This window comes from Schistocerca serialis, chromosome 8 (genome assembly GCF_023864345.2).
Source record: "Schistocerca serialis cubense isolate TAMUIC-IGC-003099 chromosome 8, iqSchSeri2.2, whole genome shotgun sequence".
In the NCBI taxonomy this organism is placed as follows: Eukaryota; Metazoa; Arthropoda; class Insecta; order Orthoptera; family Acrididae; genus Schistocerca; species Schistocerca serialis.
This window is the reverse complement of record NC_064645.1, coordinates 97,181,494-97,194,298: the sequence shown is the minus strand read 5'-3', so window position 1 is coordinate 97,194,298 and position 12,805 is coordinate 97,181,494. Positions and strand designations below refer to the sequence as shown.

The 12,805-nt window shown below is 42.5% G+C and overlaps 1 protein-coding gene across 1 annotated transcript in view; it reads right to left on the bottom strand.

Moving 5' to 3' along the window:
* LOC126416286 (5-oxoprolinase) overlaps positions 1-11,424 on the bottom strand; it is a 164,548-nt gene extending 153,124 nt beyond the window's left edge. The window contains exon 1 of the mRNA XM_050083936.1: positions 11,180-11,424. Within this exon, the coding sequence (XP_049939893.1) occupies positions 11,180-11,347 (168 nt within the window). The 5' untranslated portion in view covers positions 11,348-11,424. The remainder of the gene's footprint in view (positions 1-11,179) is intronic.
* Between the last annotated feature and the right edge of the window lie 1,381 nt (positions 11,425-12,805).

The window sequence follows — 12,805 nt, the reverse complement described above, 5'->3', positions numbered from 1 at the left end:
CTTGCACACATTGAGGACGTTCCTTTGGCCACCTGGACAGCGGTGTACTTCCAGTATGGCACAGCTCCTCCATTTTTATCTTATGTGTGAGGGAACATCTGAACCGCTCTTACCCTAGTCACTAGGCTGGTCATGGTAGTGCAACTAACTGACCAACAAGATCGCCAGCCCTTACGCCATTAGATTTTCGTTGACGGGGTTGGAAGAAGTCTGATGTGTTCAAATAAAAGTTGAATACCGAAATGATTGGGTTGTTTGGGGAAGGAGACCAGACTGCGAGGTCATCGGTCTCATTTGATTAGGCAAAGAAGGGGAAGGAAGTCGGCCGTGCCCTTTCAAAGGAACCATCCCGGCATTTGCCTGGAGTGATTTAGGGAAATCACGGAAAACCTAAATCAGGATGGCCGGACGCAGGATTGAATCGTCGTCCTCCGAATGCGAGTCCAGTGTCTAACCACTGCGCCACCTCGCTCGGTAATACCGAAATGAAAGGGGTTGGTCGCATCACGCCTACTGCTGCCGGTTCCGCTATACATCGAGCGTGCATTTGTATCTCAACTGTATAAAACACAGTCCCTTGAAAAACTACATAGCCGATTTTTCGTGTAAATTTATGAAAAACCATTAAGAACAACCCATTTCTCGGCACTTATTAACCGCGCTCCACGGGAGTGTTTCACTACGGAGCAGGAAGCAGCCTCAGCCATTTTCATATTTATTTATTTAGCGTATTGCATTTAAGTACATTTTAGTATTGGATCACGTTATTCTACATTACAGAACATTACATATATTCACAAACAAACATCTAGTCTTTGTATATATCTAATGGATTTTTGGGATGCCATGATGAATTCTTCAAAATCCCCACTGAACGCTCTGGCACTGCATTCTTCTCTGATACGTTGGATGGTCTGCTTAGGCGCACCGCAGTAAATGTATTAGGATGCAAGTTGTTGGGGCATTTTGGAGCCAATCGGTTTCTCCAGGAGTTGATGTCAGCCCCAGTGAGGCTGTCGAGAGCAAGAGGAGGATGTCTTGACCTAAGCTTCTTGATACTCAGATCAGGAATATAGATGTGTACCAGTGGTTCAGGATTTGCTTCAATCTTGTATTCCGTGACCAAAGCTGCGTCTCATCGCATTTGGGGGGTTGGCGGCGAGGGGGGCGGGGGTGGCGGGGGTATATGACTCAGGACAGGTAGCCATATGTTAGGTGTAGACCTAACGGTTCCTGAAATAATGCGCATGGTGCTGTTAAGTCCAACATCGATTTTGTTCACGTGGCTACAGTTTAGCCATCTCCGCCGCAGAGTATACCAGACCCAGCGCAGACGTCCTCAGAGTTGTTGCCATTGATCCGTTTATGGATGAGGTTGTTTCTTGTTCTCACCTTGGCAGCTGCTTTTGTAAGGTGTGATTTAAATGACAAGGTTCTGTGTAACGTGACCCCTACGTCCCTTGGCTCCCTGCTGTGGTTGAGACGTGTCCATGGGCGTACCCAGCGAGGGGCGGGGGGGGGGGGGGGGGGCAGCTGCGACCCCAGAAGATATTCGAACTCGTTCGCGCAGATCCGGGAGTAATTTTTTCGTCTTCGGCACGTTACTGTCGGTAGGGAAGTTTATAGAAATAATAAATTTAGCGATAAGCGATCCGCTCTGCTATTCGCAGGCATGTTACGTCGCCAAGGAACAGCGTATTCACTTGTAGGCAGTAAGGGATCATGTGTATGTGAAGTTTCTAACGAACAACATCGTTTCTCCTACCACATTTAAATGTAAAATGCTTTTCTGCTCCTAAACTATTAATTTTTTTTGTTACAGCTGACGCTAACTGTAGATTAATAGCAGTTGACGTGCAGGTTATGACAAGCAGTAGATGGCGAGACATTTAGTGCAAGTGATTTATAAAATAATTTTTAGAACGTTCCACAAAACTGGCCATCACCGAAAAAACTACCGGGCACTTCAGTAAAAGCCCCATTAGGGCTGCCTGAAGCCCTTACTCACTTGCATAATTTAATGATTCCATTTTCTGGATTGTTACTAAGTGACGAAGAAAGATTATTTACCAAGAAATTATCGGTGGCTAGAGTGCTAGTGGAACGCACGTTCGGATTTTTGACGAGCAAGTTGCATATTCTCCCAAAGAAAAAAAAAAAAAAAAAACTCCTTTAGAACACGAAGACATTGTTATTCAGTGCATCTCCGTCTTTCACAACATATTAATCGATAAAGGTAGACCCAAAATCTCCCTTCAGTTGAGACTAGTATGACCTGCCCCCCCCCCCCCCCCCCAGTTCAGATCCTGGGTACGCCCTTGGGCGTGTCTCGTCAAAGTATAAATGGTTCAAATGGCTCTGAGCACTATGGGACTTAACATCTGTGGTCACCAGTCCCCTAGAACTTAGAATTACTTAAACCTAACTAACCTAAGGACATCACACACATCCATGCCCGAGGCAAGATTCGAACCTGCGACCGTAGCGGTCACGCGGTTCCAGACTGAAGCGCCTAGAACCGCACGGCCACACCGGCCGGCGTCAAAGTATCTTTCCAGAGCTCTGTCAGCTTCTCTATTATTGAGATGGAAGCAGGTTACTTCTGTCTTAGGACAGAAGCCATTTTCACACTGCGTATTAACAGCGCAACAATCAGAGCACAACTGACAACAGTACAGAGACTGTAACTGTACGAGATTTTTGAGATAAAAACGACAAAGCTAAAGAGTGATTAAGAAAAACGTTGATGGCTGATAATACATTACAATATCTTAAAGTTTCGTTTAAAGTAACTTAGTAATACGCTATCTAATACATAAGTAGGGCGTACTTCCAAAAGTCTAACAACACCGGTGTACGTGCGCTAAGGCTTCTGACCAACCATAGCGTTCGCGTTTGTTCACATCAGATTTATTCTTACGATGAACGAAGTACACCGCTGTGGCTGTTATAGTCCGCGCAGGCAAACACACTCAAGATTCGCTGCACTCATCGTTCTCCTCCGCTCCCCCCCCCCCCCCCTTCCCCCTCCACACCCAACAGTCTGCACACATCACGACGGGAAGGGATAGCGGCTGGGCGGGCGGGCAAGCAGACTTGCAGCTTCCCACTTTGCCAGTCATACCGCTAGACAGGCGTCCGGCCCCCTCCCGGCGTCACTTTGTGGCGTAGTCAAGGACGAGACGAGACCGAGGCCGAGCCTGCTGCTGCGTCATCTCGCCATGTAAGTCAGTCAGTCAGTCTCTCTCTCTCTCTCTCTCTCTCTCTCTCTCTCTCGTGTGTTATCACCTCATGACTGTTGAAATTAGTCGGAGGCAACTAGCAGTGCCAGCAGTGACTCCGGCATGGCCGTTGCTAGCAGTCTTGCCGCCTTAGGCGAAAACTCTTTCTTAACTACCTTCGGACTCCCCGATATCCCCTCTCCCTCCACCACCACCACCACCATCCAACGGCACAGCAATGCAAATCTCCTGTTATACTTTCCATCATCAAACTAAGGTGACCAGGCGTACCCATTTCCCGGGGACAGTGCTCAAATTTCGTGCTTTGTCCTCAGTTCCTTTAAAACCGATTGACGGCAACAAATGTCCTCACCAAAATAATTAAAATTGGAAGAATGCGCTGAACAGTTAAACTAGAATTCAACTGAAAACATCAGTGTTGCCAAATTTGGCATAAATTACTTATTTTATTTAATTGCAAGAAAATGAACTATAACAGGCGTGGAATTATTTTCTGGTGCGAACGAACTTTTTCTTGAATATACAAATTGTGCTCTACTAATGCCAGACATGTCGAAGAGTCAAACTAGGTCATCCGGATGATCATGCTGTTATTTTGTTTCTGTTTTATCTGAAATACTTTTAGAATGAGGAATAAATCTCATCTTTTTCAGCATCCACTTTCTCGCAGTTAACTAAATAAGTAAACAAATAAATGATGCCTTGTTCGCTTTTTCTGTTTCAGAGCTCTACTACTGTCTTTAGCTGCCCCGGTGGCACAGTGGTCTAAGCGATTGGCTTCTGATCATTCGTCCGAGAAGGGTCTGGGTTCGAATCCCGATGAGGCATGGACGTTGTGTTTGTCTGAAGGCATTGGCTCTTATTCTTCTCTGGAGTACGTGGCCCTAAACTAGGGACGGGCGACTGCTTATAGTCCACTGAGTTGCTCACTATGGTCGTTAAACCCTAAATAAAAAAGTTGAATGAAACTTTTTTTAAGTACATTTACTAATTAAATTCTTCATTTGTATGGCCATATTAAACGGTTACTGCTAGCGAAGTTAATGGACTTGCAACATTTCTTCTTCTGTACAGTAAATTTTTGGCGTTTTTTTGTTGTTTAGAATCACAACGAAATTTCAGTATCAAATCAAAATGTAGCTTTGTTTTTGTGTGCTGCCCACTAACAGTAAGATTTAAAATTTTTCAGAAGTAGTACTCTGAATGATAGCACTTGATTCTTATTTTGTACTTATTTCACATGAAAAGTATCGCTCAGGTTGACAACCATGATACGATTTAATTGTATCCACATTTTGCAGCTGCAAACGTGACTTTATTTAATGGTCCATAACATAAAATTAAATATACAAAAATTCAACAGCAGTGGAGTGTAGAAAGTATCATGCCCAAGTTGTCCTGTCCACTGTGTAGGGAAAACAGTTTCCCAGAACACGTAAATGCTTTATAGGCTCAACCACTTCGAAAAGTCAGTCATTGCACAACATTTTTTGGAAACAAATCATGTCATCAACAGTCTGGAAAACAATTTGGTAGCACTACATAATGAAACCAATGGTAAGACCCTAAATGTGTCAGAACAGCTAGAGGTATACCTCCACAAAATCAAAAAACCAGAATCTATGTTGAATGAACAAACAGATTTCGTAAGCCACAGTTATTTCAGTAATACTAAAGACCCATTCTAAAGTTATTCCCTACATATGTTAATCGTTTAATAATTAGATTTCTGGTACTACGAATTAATTCATCTTTGGTCACACCAAAGTCTAACAACATCTACACAATGTTTACAAAAATGTGTGTACAAATGTGCCTCTTCAGTGAAGTGATTTGCATGAACAGGATAGAGAAACCATTGTATGATGGTGTTAAAGTTGAAAACGCTCTTTTGGATTGTGTGGTAAGTATACACTGTTTATTCTCCCACTCTTTGGTACATGTTTTCCGCATTTGACATAACGAAATTCATATGCTAACAGCAAACCTTTTCATGCGCCTCACCTCTATCAACAGCAAAAATAAATGATTTATTCAGACGATTTACACCTGGTGATGGACCCACAGCGTCCGAAATTAATTGTGTATTTAATAAAACATGAAAATTTGTGATGGGAGGGGTTTTTTAAATCATGATACACATCATGAATGCTTTGCTAATATTCGGCAGGCCAGCACACTTGGCCGGGTCCAGCGCTCGTCCGAGATGAATCAAGGTCACGTTCGTTTCCGTTTCGTACTCAGCTGCGGTTGGTGTAGTTATGAAGCAGGTAGAGGCAATCTGTTCACTTTCATAAAATAAGTAAGGATTTGTCATGTAACTGTTGCACATGCTTTTGAAAACAATTTGGTGTTTTAATTTTTTCCTCTTTTTCATTTTTTCCTCCTCATTTGCTCAATTTTTTCGTTGCTCGATATGAAATTTTCCGTCCTTTGCCATCTTAGGCGGTCGCCTAGTGTCCCTTAATAGTAGAAACGGCCCTCGGCTCTGGTAGACATAGTGACATATGGGATCTATCGGCCGGCGGTAGAGATCCTAAATGGTGGTCCATTGGAAGTACTACACTCTTATTTGGTTATTATGAGGCATGGCATCTATTCACACCAATATAACTTAAGGTATTTTTAGACGATCCATAAAAATTGCATACATAGACCTGTTTATTTCTACAATGGTTTACATCAGTTTACAGCTTGAACATTTAGCTATTTTTCGACATAATCAACATTTCTGTCGATGCATTTTTGTAGACGCTGTGGCAGTTTTTGTATGCCCATGTCATACCAGCTCGCCGCTATGCTGTTCAGAAAGTTATGAACTTCTTCTTTCACCTCGTCGTCTGAGCTGAATCGCTTTCCAGCCATTTGTTCTTTTAACCTACGGAAAGGTGATAGTCACTGGGCGCCAAGTCAGGACTATAGGGTGTGTGGGTGGGTGATTATGTTTCACTGAAACTGTTGCAGGAGAGCAACGGTTTGCCGAGCGATGTGTAGGCGAGCGTTGTCACGGAGAGTGTGAACACCGTTGCTCAACATTCCTCTTCTCCGGTTCCGAATTGCCCGTTTGAATTTTTTCAGAGTCTCAGCGTTAATCGTGGGCATAAAGTCCACCAACAATAAACCTTTCCGATCCCAAAAAACGGTTGTCATGACCTTACTTGCAGACTGTGTTTGTTTGAATTTCCGCGGCTTTGGCGAAGAAGGATTTTTGACATCCATGCACGACACGCCATACACTTTCGTCAATTGGTGATGGATTTCAATCGGCGCAGCAGTGCGCTTTGCGCTCAAAAACCGAATAACTGCGCGCAATTCGCGCTTGGCGGTAACATCCAACGGGAGCTACATTCTCAATGGCTGCCATGCCAAGACAACGCCTCAGCGCGGCGTGCGCGTGTTTACACACAGCGTGTGAAGCATTCCTTGTAACAGTGTGACCAACTGCCACACAGAGTTCTGTACTTATAAAAAATAGGAGGCCTTACTTTTGGGATTACCCTCGTAAATTTCACCTCTCATTCCTTGCAACATACGAGTAATTCGTTCTTTGAGCAGCATCGGTGTGATCATGTAGGTATTAATATAGCAACAGGAAATGAGTATCAGCTGCTTAGCATTTATTATAACTGAAAAAGCAACAGTTTTCCTTTGTTTGGGGGGAGGGGGGAGCAACGGCTTCCTACTAATTGCAGTCAGTTTAACCAGTGTCGTACAAATGGTTTAGTTTATTGTTAACGCAGAGTACAGGTTTTATTTGTAACAGCTACTGCTCTTTTGTAACGTGCTTCCACACGACTGTAGGTTATTTTCAGAAATCCACGTAAAACTTCTTCAGGGTTTCTAGACTACGGTTTTAACCAGTAAACGCCCGATGCTTTAAATAATCTAACTCCCAAGTATAAAACAGCTTCAGTCTTCTGATTACTTAACAAATGAGCTAATGTGTTAAATATTGGACGTTAAGCATATAAGCTAAAGAAAGTTTATTTGAAGTCTGAAATTATGTTTAAAGTGTGTTGGTGGTGGCTAAAATGCTCTTATCTAATGGATGAGTTACGACCTGGGAAATTTGCGCTCCATTTAAGCAAATGTCAGTTTGTCAAGCATCTCAGTGTTGATAATGTCATATCCCATAGACTGTGTGTCGTACAATGATACAATTTGACAAGTAAATTCAGTGGTATATGTGGATGCTGTCTACAACATCTACTGGGAATAGAGTTCGCGCTAAAGAAATAACGTCATGCCTGATTCAGTAATTTAAATGCACTAACAGCATAAATGTTGTAAGCGATAAACGTTTTCCCTTTCATTATTTAATGGAGGGAATCATAGCGAAAAAGTTAAGAAAACGTTTGAAATTATATGTAAACAGTTCTCTCTTTCTCAAACGCTGTATGAATAAAATCTGCATCATCACCGCGCCGTGAGTTAACGCTACATCCAAGATATATACACAGTTTCTAACTTTAATACTTGCCTTATTCTTGAAATCTCTTAATGGGTGTATTATTACAGCATTTTGAATTTCTAATTTCGGTGGATAAGTACTGGTGTCCATAATTAAAGCTCCAGTTTCAAAACGCTGTAAAAAGAGAACCATAACGAAAAGGTGAACAACATACGGTGCTGTAAGAGTCAGAATAAGCACACCAACAAACGCGCAGCACACGGCTGTTCCTTAGTTTGCATCCGAGACATCCGACCTTACTGCCTCCACGAAGGATCGCGCGCTTTTGCAATAACGTTGGCTGTACCCCAATAGCCCTGCATGTTCCGAACACTCAGGTGTATGCAAAAAGGCATTCGTCCGGTGTCTGCTAAGGATGTCGAGCAAATGATTACGAAATTCGAAAAGACAGTTTCTTTTGTAGTGCGATGTGGCGCCTGTCGAAGATGTGGACGTAGCACTGTAGGCGGTGTCGAGCGGTGGTGTGCAAACATGCAGTGCACGGAGTACTAGCCGAACGTTGGACACACCTGCGAGCACGGCGCATAAAATTCTACGAAACGTCCTGCATTAGGAGGCGACCAAACAGCGAGGTCATCGGTCCCATCGCCCATGTTCAGGAGTTGCTTCCTGCTGGCCTGCCAGTATGCCAAATGTTCGCTCTGGAATTTTTTGCTCAAATGGAAGTGGGCAATGAATGGCAATGGAATGTTCTGTGGACAGACGGAGCCCGTTTCCATCTCCATGGACTTGGCAAAACACGGAATTGCAGAATACGGGCAACGGAAAACCAGCACGCACATCAACCGGTGCCATTTCATTCTGGAAAGGCAGGTAAACGCTATTAAGAGTGTTTTGCGCACCAACGTCATTCCGACCCTTCAACAGCGTGGATGTGTGGGGAGGATCATATTTTTGCAAGATGGCGCTCCTCCGCCAGTGAAGTGGCTGCTGCAGATGCATTTCGGAAATGCTAGAATTGTCAGAAGTCATTTCCTTACAGCCTTGCCGTCCAGATCACCAGATTTGAATTCGCGCGACTTCTGAAAGACGTTGTGTTCAGTTCTCCAGATACGAACGTAACTGAACTGAAGACAGATTCTGAACGTGGCCCCTGAGAAGACACTCCGATTGCCGAACGTGCAGTTTCGCAGTTTCAACTTGTGGCGGATGACGGTTGACAGCATACTGAACATGCCTTGCGCCAATATCGAGACAATCCGAAACCGATATCATTTTGCTTTTTATGCGTTTTTTTTATTTCAGAACAACCAAAAACCAATTTTTCCCATCCGATGTTGCACGACGTTGTCGCTGTGGATGGGCTTACCTAACAGGACTACAGCTGTTGACTGCCGAACTTGTACAGTCATGCACATTGAACGGTAGGGATGGTGTAAAGTGCATCTCAAACTATAGCCGTCTTATTGCCATTCATCTATCATTTGAAGCCGACCCCATTTAAGTTACGACGCTTGCAGCACCATCTACTGGTTGCTGTTTTGTTCGTAACCTTTCCCCCTGCGCCAGTTATGCTTTTCAAATTTGACGTCATTCTATGCAGTAGTTCTCGTTCTACAGCGTTTGTGAAATTCATACCCAATTTTTGTTATCCCTTGCCGTTACACAGGCAATCTGACAATAGCACCGTGCACCGTTCTAGCAGTTTCGTGATACAGATGCGTAGTACACATTACGTTTGAGAAAAGCAACCGATAAAATAGATTTACAGCTATGAAACAATGCATTGTTGTCGCCAAGCTAGTATGCGTAATAATTCCCTGAAAGGAGGAAACAATGGAGCTGTTGTGTACATAGCGCACATATAAGAAGGTTTGTGATAAGCAGGCCTACTGATCTTGCCGCTGTAACGTCGGTACCCAAGAGGGTCGAAAAATGTTAATTCGCAGCCACACTGCTATAAGTACGACGAGCGTCTAACTGCTACTGGAAGAGGCTTAGACGTCAAAGCCGGATGACACGCGTGCCGGCCCGCAAAGAAGCCCGTGATAGAACTGTCACTGCGCCGATAGGTTTTGATTGCCGCGCGAGCAAAGATGACAAAACGATCTCCCCGTACATTCTCAGCTTCCCATTTGCTTTCCAAAGCATAAAGTGACACACAAACATGGCATAAACGTCTTCGCACAATGTGAATGTGCACGGAGCTAATATCGACAATGGCATTATTGTGACTCTTCAAGGTTTATAAATATGTTATAAATAGTCTTCACGGGTTTGCTGCCGGATGACGTTGTGCAAATTCTACAATATTACCTCGGAGCAACTGTACGATATCTTCGGGTGGTTCAACACATCGTCATCCAGTGGCAAAGCCGTGAAGACTATTTATGACAATGGCATTCTTCAAGAAGAAACGGAAAAAAGTACAAGCACTTTTTAACAGCAACTTGGATTACTCGGACATAAATATGAAAGCTAAAGGATGAGAAGAAGTCGGTGAAACAGTTATTTTCAAGTGCTCAGGACAACTTCAGCTGGGGCAGACAATCTTATGTTCGTATTTTTGTATGTTAATGGGGGTAAAATAATAAGTAATTCATCAGAACTTTCAACATTTATTCGAAAATATTGAAAAACATTTTTTGGATCTTGTCGAAGTTTATTAAACATTGTGCAAAACTTTTCACTTATTAGCCTGTCGCTCCAAAGGGGGTGTACCCACTGCTCTTTTTTATGATATTTTCTTTTGCTTATCATGAATCGCAATAATGACCGTCTCATCAAAATCCATATCGACCAATGACGCTTGGATTTCGAAATGTGTTTAGTGAATCATCCTTCGAGAGCGCACTTCACTTTTAAATTGATTTATTTGCCTGTAAACAGTTTGTGTTGTATAAGGCACTGTTAGTGCATACATTATTATACAAATGGTTATACAAACGATTAACATACATAAATATTATTATTTGATGATGACGTGCCAGTGACTGCAGCTTTATAGTCACGATGACAAAACTCACCCGTGCTTTCTAGCCCTAGCCTGCCACTAAATACCGTAATAACTGTGCGGTCATAACGTGGAAGTTGAGTGCGATGGTATGTGGATAAACATGTAATTTTAAAACTGTGACGTTGTGTTGTAATGATACTCGTATGACAACAAGTTTGCAAATGTACTTGGAAATGCTCTGGTGAGACGAAAACAGTGCAATAGTACAACCAAGAAAAAATAAATGAGAGCTGCATGTAGTAGTCACCTAAACATTTCATAGTAGCTGCGGACCTAATATGTATGAAGCTGAACCTAATAACTACACTTGAGGTAAATAGTAAGAATAACATAGGCGCACTCGGGAGGCAAATATAAACACAACAGACTTAACACCACATATATAACGGATCTTCTCAACAAAGTTTATTATGAGGGCATTATGAATAATTAAAGCACTAACACTACTGATTGTATCTGTTATACAATACAGTCGAAATCAAGAACAAACATTCATGAGTTCTCACTCACCTCTTCCAAGATTCTTCTTATACCTTCTCTAGGAGCATCAGGATAGTTGGCAGGATCCACAGATAAAAGTTTCATAACGCGAATCTTTCCGCCTGGACATTTTGCATAGATGTCTGTGAATGTGCCGCCTCTGTCAATCGCGAATCTAAACTTGTTGTTTACAACCATAGCGTCTTCTGCAGGCTTCTGGGAACAGAGTGCGCTTCCGCGACTAACTTGTTTCTCAGCTGTTTGCCAGCTGTTAATATAGTGGGGGTTTGTGTCATGCTGCTGGCAGGTTGCTGCGGCGGGAGGTGGGGGTCCAGCCAATGAGCATCACTCGTTACTGCCAGTAGTCTAGAGTGTTATGACAACGCGAGAAGAAGAAGCTGAGTAATCGCGTAGCACACGTGCCCTCTTTGCGCAGTCGTGTGTGAGAATTACATTCAGATAACGCTAGCTAGCGCTGTCAAGGTTAGACAGTGACTTCATGCACTCAGCCAAGACGCAAGCGGAATCCCTTCTTCAGCACTGCCTGGATGGGAGGAAAACTTTTATTGCTGCGTCACTGCCGTCATTCGTTAGTTCTAACGCTGCAAGCTGAATTGTTTTGAGCGTTTTAGCATCGTACCAGACTGTGGTGTTGCTTCAAACAACAGGGTTCTTCTTTAGTGTTTGCGTACTTGTATTGGAAATCGAAACCTAGAGTGATGAAATTAAGTGCAGAATTTTCTCCGCAGTTTTACTTGAGAGAGTGTCATCCACAACAAATCGCTGCTGTTACCCATGGCGGGTAATAATTCAGTTTTTATCGGAGTCTTTCGGTTACAGCGCGTTTTGAGGAATAGAGAGAGATCTGATTTTACGTTGCTGTGACACAAAATATAAAGTCTAATGAGTTACAAATAAGTCGCTTCAAAATTCTGAAGCACAGATTTCATATTTTTTATTCTCAATTACAGACGGTCAGCGTACGCGGCGTAAAAGCACGTTATTTTGCTACGCGCTATCAGTTACTGAGTGTGTCTTCGTGGCATTTGTGTATTTAGTGCAAATATCTCTTAATCTTCTCATTTGCTAATTCATCTACAACGAGATATGTATATACTTCATTAATTTTACTGTAACACTATCAATAGTCTATACCAAAAACATTATTAAGTCCAGTATGGATTAATGAGGTTTTCTTTTCTTTAGTGTTTAGGGATTTACAACTTACTGCTTGATATCTACCAGCAATCTGTCAGTCTTTTTCTTCAGAATATAAGTGTAAGTTCTGAACTGTACACTTGAATGGACAATTTATTTAGAAGTCATTTGTACTTCCAGTAGTGTGGTTATGAATTTAACACTTAATCCAAAATTCATTCTCTCTATCAACCACAAATTGCAATAGAGAGTAAGTGTAGGCCCGTTGACATGTGTAAGACTCCCTGCTGCAAAGAGGCTTCTGCAAGATATCATTTATCATCTATATGCTACATAATATTTATTGAACCCTTCTGTAGACTAAATGCTATTTGATGCTAGGTCCATTGCCCCAAAAAGATTATACCACAGGAAAGCATCTTATTTATTCATTTATTTACATGTTTGTATGTGGCCACTAGGCTGATGACTTGCAAAAGTCATAGATAGCTTGAGTAG